The sequence below is a fragment of the Spermophilus citellus genome, assembly GCF_964194105.1.
Source record: "Spermophilus citellus genome assembly, chromosome: 18".
In the NCBI taxonomy this organism is placed as follows: domain Eukaryota; kingdom Metazoa; phylum Chordata; class Mammalia; order Rodentia; family Sciuridae; genus Spermophilus; species Spermophilus citellus.
This window is the reverse complement of record NC_138200.1, coordinates 68913656-68922065: the sequence shown is the minus strand read 5'-3', so window position 1 is coordinate 68922065 and position 8410 is coordinate 68913656. Positions and strand designations below refer to the sequence as shown.

The 8410-nt window shown below is 49.7% G+C and overlaps 1 protein-coding gene across 2 annotated transcripts; it reads right to left on the bottom strand.

Annotated features, from left to right (window-relative positions):
• Positions 1-224: 224 nt before the first annotated feature.
• Positions 225-4159, bottom strand: RPL13 (ribosomal protein L13). Of its 2 annotated transcripts, none has more exons than XM_081275890.1 (6): positions 4126-4159; positions 3814-3923; positions 3560-3701; positions 3192-3365; positions 2636-2692; positions 225-426 (listed from the first exon to the last, which is right to left on the bottom strand). In XM_081275890.1, exons 2-6 carry the CDS (start codon positions 3915-3917, stop codon positions 268-270), a joined length of 636 nt encoding a protein of 211 aa, XP_081132016.1. In that variant the 5' UTR covers positions 3918-3923; positions 4126-4159; the 3' UTR covers positions 225-267. The 2 variants fall into 2 exon arrangements, with proteins under 2 accessions (XP_081132016.1, XP_081132015.1); XM_081275889.1 differs by having other exon boundaries at positions 3814-3930; positions 4126-4148.
• Between the last annotated feature and the right edge of the window lie 4251 nt (positions 4160-8410).

The following is an 8410-nucleotide window of genomic DNA, read 5'->3' as shown; positions in this document are numbered from 1 at the left end:
CCTCACCCTGGTGGCAATCCAGCCATGGAGCAAGGACAGTTTCAGAACATTTTAGGGACAGCGAGATGGTAAAAAGGATCCAGGTGCAATTCAAATCACCAAACTAAATCCTGAGATGAAATGCAAGCTCTGGGAGGCTGGTGAGAGCCCTGGCAGCACACCCAACAAATCTGGCCCAGCACAGTTGGCCACTGCATGTGGAGGCAGAGCACATGAGCCCCAGCTTTAGCTTCATGGAGAGCATTTATTACAAGACCCCACAGTGCTTTATTTTTTCTTTTCGACATCCTGTTCTGCAGCTTCCTTGGCCCTTTTTGCCCTGATGCCAAAGAGCCGGGCGTTGGCGCGAGCCATGCGGAGACTGGCAAATGCTTTGAAGTTCTTCTCCTCTTCGGTGATGACTCTGGCTTTCTCCTTCTTGTACACCTGGGAGGGAGGACAGGATTAGGCTGATACCTTGGGCTGTGTGGCATTGCCCCCAACCAAACCAGTAAGAAGTCCAAGGGAAGCCAGGCAAACCTGCTTTGGCACCACCAGGAACAGACTATCCTCTTTGGAGGTTAGGAAGCCTCCCCATAGCCAGGCATGGCAGTATACACCCAAAGCCCCAGCTTCTCAGAAGGCTGAGGTTAAAGGGTCAAGAGTTTGAGGCCAGTATGGGCAACTCAGCACCCGCCAGAATCAGCAAATATAAAGCAGCAGGCAAATATTAAGAGAGAAAGTCTCTCCCCTTACTTTTTACTTTTTTTTTTTTTTTGGTGGGTGAAGGGGGGGACCAGGGATTGAACTCAGGGGCACTCAACCACTGTGAGGCCCTGGGCTTGATCCAACACCACATAAAAATAAAGGTATCGTTATCCAACTACAACTAAAAAAATATATTGGAAAAAAAAAAATGGGGAAGATGAACCAGGCGTGGTGGTGCATGCCTGGAATCCCAGCAGCCTGGGAGGCTAAGACAGGAAGATCTCAAGTTCAAAACCAGTCTCAAAAACTTAGCAAGGCCTTAAGTAATTCAGTGAGACCCTGTCTCTAAATAATATACAAAAAAGGGCTGGAGATGTGGCTCAGTGTTAAGTGTCTGAGTTCAATCCCTGATGCAAAAAAAAAGGTGGCTATGGTGGCATGTGCCTGTAAACCCAGTGATGCAGGAAGAGATAGCCCTGGGCTCAATCCTCAAGGATGTAAACATAAAAAATAAAAGATATAAAAATCAAAGCTAGGAATAATGACCCATACATACAATCCCAGCTATTCAGAAAGCCAAGGCAGGAAAACTATTAAGTTTGAGGCCAGCCTGGACAATTTAGGGAGACCCTGTCACTCATTCATAAATAAATAAAAATGAATTAATGGCCAGGGGCATACAACTCACAAAGTGAGTGCCTAGCACGCACAAGACCCTGAGTTTGGCAAATCAACCAAACTACATATAAAATTTCAAGAGGAAAAACAATGCTGGGGGCTGGGGATGTGGCTCAAGCGGTAGCGCGCTCGCCTGGCATGCGTGCGGCCCGGGTTCGATCCTCAGCACCACATACCAACAAAGATGTTGTGTCCACCGAGAACTAAAAAATAAATATTAAAAAATCTCTCTCTCTCTCCCTCTCCTCTAAAAAAAAAAAAAAAAAATTAAAAAAAAAACAACAATGCTGGGCACAGTTGTGCACACCTGCCATCTCAGCAACTTGAGAGGCTGAGGCAGGAGGATCCCAAGTTCAAGGTGAGCCTCAGCAACTTGGCAGGATCCCATTTCAACATCCACCTCAGACTTAAGTCCCCAGAGAGACTATGAAAGGGGTGCTGTTAAGTAAGCAGATGCTGCTGTGGGACAAAGAACCCCCACCTCCAGGACACTTGCTGGGCAGGCCACAGGGACATAAGACCACCAGCATTCCCAGAGGGCTGCCTGCAGACTGGCTTCCAAACAGCAGTGAGCGGGGACCCTATGGGAGACCCCTCATGTTCATTACCTACCAAGAGCCCCATGTCACTGCTGTATTCTGGGTGCAGGGTTCTTAGATATTGTTTGTAAAGTTTATTCTGGTTAATTTGTCATGCAAAGGTTGAAGTCCGCTTTTTCCTACTTTTGATGTTTCCCTTAGAGTACTACTATTTGCATAATTATTTTTTTAGTACCAGGGATTAAACCCAGAGGTGCTTAACCACTGAACCACATCCTCAGACCTTTTTCATTTTTTGAGACAGTCTCTCACTAGGTTGCTTAGTCTTGCTAAACTGCTGAGGCTGGCCTTGAACCTGCAATCCTCCTGCCTCAGCCTCCTGAGCCGCTGGGATTATAGGCATGCACCATCACACCCGGCAAGTCTCCTATAAATAATTCCTACAGATAATTTTTATTTTACTTAGAATAAATGTTTTAATTAGAATATATTTTTGAAGCTTGCAGGCTTGCAGCAGGGAGATCAAGGGAGTGTCAACAAGACTCCTGAAAGGTGGGACAAGGCCATTCATTCCTCAAGAGGCCCTGACTTTCCCGAGGGCTTAAGAACCTCCCTTCCCACAACCTAAAAACCTGAGCTAAAAAGCCACCTTTCAGCCAGGTATCTGTCCCACCCAAGGTTTCGCCTGCCAACCTCTAGACAACATCTAAGCAAACCAAGTATCTACTTACGTTCCAGATGGGCATCACTGGTCCTGTTAGCTGGGTGGCCAGTTTGAGTTCTTCAGCCTGCGTGGAGTAAGACTGAAGTGAGTCCAGCTCCACTTTGCCTAAGTGTCACAAAATCCTGAGCCCTTATGTGCCCAGTCATTAGAGACAAAACAGGCCCAGATCAATGCTCACCTGGTCCTGAGCACCCAGAATGGGAGCAGAGCAAACCCATTCCCTAATGCAACCTCCATGAAAGCCCACAAAGATGGACACTGCTGACTTTATCCTCTAAGCCTCCTAGGAACACCTCTGGATAAAATGCATCTGAGCAAGGCAAGCAGGCTCCAAGTCCACAGCACTGTCAGCTGCAGCCACCAGCAGACAGAAGAGCTTGGCTCAAGACCACAGCAGGGCACCTTGGCAGTCGGTTAGCCCAAGAGTCCTCACCATCAACCACACTGCCCACACATAATGGCAAGGTTCTGGAGAATATGAAGGCCCCAGGCACAGAGATCATTCGACCTGAACCTGGCCTCTCAGCTCCCAACCTTCCTACTTCCCAGCACGCGGTACTCACAGAGCTGTCTCCCTTCTTGGGGGCGGAGGGCTTCCTGGGGAAGAGGATGAGCTTGGAGCGATACTCCTTCAGCCGCTGCACGTTGGCCTGTAGGGACTCGGTGGATTTGTTCCGCCTCCTGGGGTCCACCGAGATGCCAATAGTCCGGGCCACCTTCTTGTGGATGCCTGCCACCTGCACCAAAAGGAGGCACGGATGAAGGCCCACGGAGCCCTCCCCCACGGGGCCACAACAAACGCTCAGCCGTCAGATGGAAAAGGGTTCAAGTGTACTTTCATCACGGCAGTACAGCGATTCCGGAGAATGTCATCACTTGGCTGGGACCCACGAGGGCCGGACCCGCGGCCCGCGCTGCTTCCCGCACTCACCCTCAACTCCTCCAGGCTGAAGCCCCGGCCAGCTCGGACTTTGGTGTGATACCGCACCGTGGGGCACCTCACTATGGGCCGGATGGGTCCCGACGCAGGGCGTGGCGCGATGCGGCGCGCTTTGGCTTGCCGGGCCTTGCGCCTGCGGGGAGAGAAGCCGGGCGGCGGTCACCTCCACTCCGCGACGAGGGGACGGCGTGCCCCAATTGGCGCCCCACCGCCCTGCCCCGGGTACCCACGCGCCCGCCACGCACCTGCGGATCTTCCGGGCCGGCTGGTTGAACCACGTGGCCACGCGCCGCTGCCAGTCCTTGTGGAAGTGGGGCTTCAGGATCATGCCATTCCGGCTGGGCGCCATGGCTGCCTACGGCCTCGAGGGGAGAAGGGCGACGAGTGAGGGCCGGAGCTTGGCCGCGCGCCCTGGGCCCCCACCCCAGGTCCTCCCGCCTGGGTCCTAGGCCGACGCCGCCTGCGGCAACAAAGAAGCCTATCCATGGCCGCGCGGGCGGCTGCGATGGGCTGATGGCGGAGGATAGAATCTGATGGCAGCAGAGGGACGAACTCACCTCTTGCGGGGAATCGGAGGGCGGAAAGGAAGTGGCGCCGCAAAGCACTCTGGGGTGGTAGTGTATCCGACCAATCAGAAGGGCCGGAACGCTTCGCCCAATCAGAGCCGGGAGGAAATTGACGTCACGGGCGCGCCTCCGGGCTACCAGCGCGCCGCAGGCTCGGTGCCCCCCAGCCGCGGTTGGTGCTGGTGCCCGTGCTCCGGCCGTCCCGCGCTAAGGGAAGGCTAGAGTGGTGGCGGTTTTGCTGCTGGGACGCGGTGCGTCAGCGGTACAGAGGCAGGAAACCTCTAAGGACTTGCGGAGTGGGGCTGAAGGGCAGCTCAGTAGGGCGCTTGCCTGGCATGTCCCCAGCACCAAAAACCATCAAACAACTTGAGAACTCGAGCCGTAAGCCCTTAGACCTCCTTGGTCCAGCGCTTGTCCCCTTGTCCTTCGACATCCCATTGGAACATTTATGCCTCTTTCTTTCTTTTTTTTTTTTTTTAAAGAGAGAGTGAGAGGAAAGAGAGAGAATCTTTAATATTTATTTTTTAGTTCTCGGCGGACACAACATCTTTGTTGGTATGTGGTGCTGAGGATCGAACCCGGGCCGCACGCATGCCAGGCGAGCGCGCTACCGCTTGAGCCACATCCCCAGCCCATGCCTCTTTCTTTAGGTGAAACTTTTAGTGGGGTTTTTGTACAAAGTGGGCATTCAGTACTTAAACGTGCATTTGCTCATTTAACCCGCATAACCACAAGTGAGCCACCATTGACCTTAGGCCCCAGGTTAAGGTAACTTCTCTAAGAATAGGCGTGGCGGGTTGCAAATATGGAGCCAATAGCACAATGCCTGAGACCCCAAGAGCTGAGGCAGGCGCATCACAAGATCGGAGCATCTTAGCAAGACTCTCAGAATAAAAAATAAAAAAATGTGCTTAGCATGCGCAAGGCATTGAGTTCCATCAAGAACACAGATAACTAGGTCTCGGGAATGTAGCTCAGTGGTGGAGCGCCCTGAGTTCAATCCCTGGTACCATGGAGCAGCGACGGATAAATACTTGTGTTAAAGCCAGTTAGGTGACAATTTCTGCTCCCCAACATGTTGAAGTTTGAACATTAGAGAAGCTCGCCAAGGCAAGCATATAAAGCATGATGTATTTAAAAAGCGGTAAGGTAGACTTCTGTGGGGGAGAAGGGGGCCATAGCTGTGTTACCGCTGTTGGCCGGTGACGAGTCCTTGCTTCCCTGATGTTGAAGAATAACACCAGAAAAGCACACGCGGAGGCCAGGTCAGAGTAGAAATTAGAAGTTTATTAAAGGACAGCAGAAAAGACATCTCTCGGAGGAAGAAGGGGACCCAAGAGGTGGAATCCGTTGGCGGGCAACAGCGATAACAGCTGGTATCCCAAGAAGCAAGGTGTTCTGCCCTTTTTAGATGTCCTAGGCTTCCTTTGTTCTTCTGCCCTCCTCCCCTTATCTTTTCCCTCCTGTGCACCTGTCTAGGCCCAGGAATGCTAGGTGGGCTGGCCAGTAGGTGGGAAACCGGTGGGCTGAAGGGGGAAGGTCAGGATGGTGCAAACCAGGACAAGTGAACCACCTTATAGCTCCCTGTAGGGAGGGGTAATTCCTGGGACAGATTACCTTAGCAACAGTTGGAGCATGGGGCAGGTTCTTGATAAGGGTGGAGAAAGGCCTCTGAAGGAAATAACATTTCAATCCTTCAGGGGACTGTCTCCAATTTCTCCGGACTCACTCAAAATTGACCTGACCCCTGATTTACCTGATTTACTGCCTGTCTAATTCTGGCTTTACTTGTCCTATGCCCACTTCACCTCCATTCAGGACAAATCTGAAGTTATAACACTCTGATACTATTTGTAAACTTTTACATCCCAATAACCTTTTTCTTTCTCACCCTCTCTCTATCCACCAAACTTTGACCTGGTAAAAATCAACATTTTAGAAATTTTATTACATAATATAAGGAATCTGTAGGTTCGTGTCCTACACTGAATAAAGAGGTTGCATGCTATATATATATATATATATATATATATATATATATATATTAGACATGTCCTCAGTAAGTTAGTTAGGGTCTCCTCCCTAAATTGCTGGGGCTAGCCTGGCACTTGTGATCCTCCTCCCTCAGCCTCCCCAATCACTGGAATGCATCTCTGCATTTTGAAACATCCTTCAATCTTAGAAAAAAACAAGTTGCTAGGCACTGAGGGATTACAGACTTAATGACCAGGAGGAGGGAACATGCAAAGAGGACACAACAACCTACAAGGGAAGTTCAAACCCTAGTTCTGCTGTTTAGTAGGTGAGTGCTCAGTTATGAAACAAGGGCAAGGCCAGCCCTGATTCCTGCACAATTGTTTGCAGATGCAAAGCTGTAAATGAAAGCACTCCTCAATATACGTATAACCAGTATCCATCTGTGAAGTCAGTGTGTAAGGCCTCTCTAGTCTTCCATTCTTCACAACAGTTGGGTCCACAAGTCGTAGGAATTTCAGGTGTAGTGCTGCCTGAACTCCACCTTTGTACTAGTGTTGAGACTTGGGCATTATGTTTTTCCAGTCTGAGAAGTAGGAAATGCTGGGAGGTAAGCTGTGTTACAGCCACAGAACACTGAAAGGGGCCAGTCAGTGAGAACTAGTTGTATTATGGGCCAGGCTGTATGGGCAATGACCAAACAGACTCCATTTACCCTGAGACTCCATGTCATATAAGAGATGCTTCTCCTATGGGAATACTCCGCCTCTGTACCTATCAATAGTTGCATAGCATGTTTGGCAACACAAAATGGCAATTCTCTTCCCCCCCCCCCCCCAGGAAGCACCCTGTGTCCCCAGGCAGCTGCACTGTCCCTGACAGATTCAGGCAGCCACAGCTCCTGGAATGTTTTTTTAGCAGACTGAAAAAGCACCCGCCTGGGACTGCAGCTGGGTGCAGAGTGAGTCTGCAAGCAATTCTCATACAATGTAAATTATTCTCTCTTGGGTTCCCATTTTTCTTGGACAACGTACCCTGTCAGAGATTGATTGTCTAGACGTTAGTAACCGTGCTCTAACTTGTACTCAACCAGGACCATTTTGACCCATTTCACTTCTGCTTGCTCACTGCTGTGTCCACCTGGACAGTGCCATGGGAAATACCAGTATACCCACTGCATTGTTTCCCTAACTGCTCACCTCAGCTTCTGTACCCTGCTTGCTGGCAGCTACATCAACTTGAATGTGGTTTTTGCAGTTTTTGCCTTTAAAGACCCTGAAATGCTTAAGCTCAAGACTGTTCCTTTTGGAGACTGACCATTATGGGTCCTACTGGGAGCAGTGGCTGGCCAGCCACCTAAATACTCTCCAATTCAGACAAAATAGACTTAGTGTGTTTTCTGAGCGGTCTGCCCCATAACAGCTGGTGCAGTGGCTTTGCATCCAGGAGACATGGTAGAATCCATGGTGGTCAAGGGCCTTCACCAGAGCACAAGTGTGGAGGAACAAGAACCTGTCTTTCCTCAGTCTTCACCCAAAACTTTGGGAAACCCTACTGCCCTCCCTCACCATCCCTCTGCTGGAACTGGGGATTGAGCCCCACTGTCCTGGAGGTATGACCACAGCAGAAGTTTGGAGAAAGTGTTTGTGGGTGAACATTTGTCTTGACCTGGGACACATTTCCGTGGGCATACCAGTGGGCCTACCAGTTGCTTTCCATGTCTTCAGGCCTTTTTGATACTCCCACTATGGACCTGGCTCTTCCTTGTGGGCTTTTTTTTTTTTTTTTTGGTAGCAAGGAAGGAACCCATGGACACTACCACTAAGCTTCACCCCCAACCCTTTTTATTTATTTTTATTTACTTATTTATTTTGGAGGGGGGTACTGAGAATTTAACTCAGGGGCACTTGACCTTTGAGCCAGATTCCTAGCCCTATTTTCCTTTTTTTTAATATCTTTTTTTTAAAAAGTATTTCTTAGTTGTAGTTGGACACAATGTCTTATTTTATTTACTTATTTTTACGTGGTACTGAGGATTGAATCCAGTGCCTCGCATGTGCTAGGCGAATGCTCTACCACTGAGCCCCAGCCACATCCCCGCCCCCCGCCCTATTTTCTATTTTTATTTAGAGACAGGGTCTCACTGAGTTGCTTAGTACCTCGCTTTTAAAAAAATATATTTATTTTTTTTGGTTGTATTTGGACACAATATCTTTATTTTATTTTTATGTGGTGCTAAGGATCGAACCAAGAGCCTTGCACGTGCTAGGCGAGCACTCTATTGCTGAGCCACAATTCCAGC

What these genes read in the sequence shown, in the direction of transcription:
- RPL13 (XM_081275890.1), bottom strand. Translation starts at nt 3,917, where the DNA reads ATGGCGCCCAGCCGGAATGGCATGATCCTGAAGCCCCACTTCCACAAG. An exon ending in CCGGCCCGGAAGATCCGCAG is followed by an intron (nt 3,702 to 3,813) that starts GTGCGTGGCGGG and finishes CTCTCCCCGCAG; the next exon opens with GCGCAAGGCCCGGCAAGCCA. An exon ending in TCAGCCTGGAGGAGTTGAGG is followed by an intron (nt 3,366 to 3,559) that starts GTGAGTGCGGGA and finishes CTTTTGGTGCAG; the next exon opens with GTGGCAGGCATCCACAAGAA.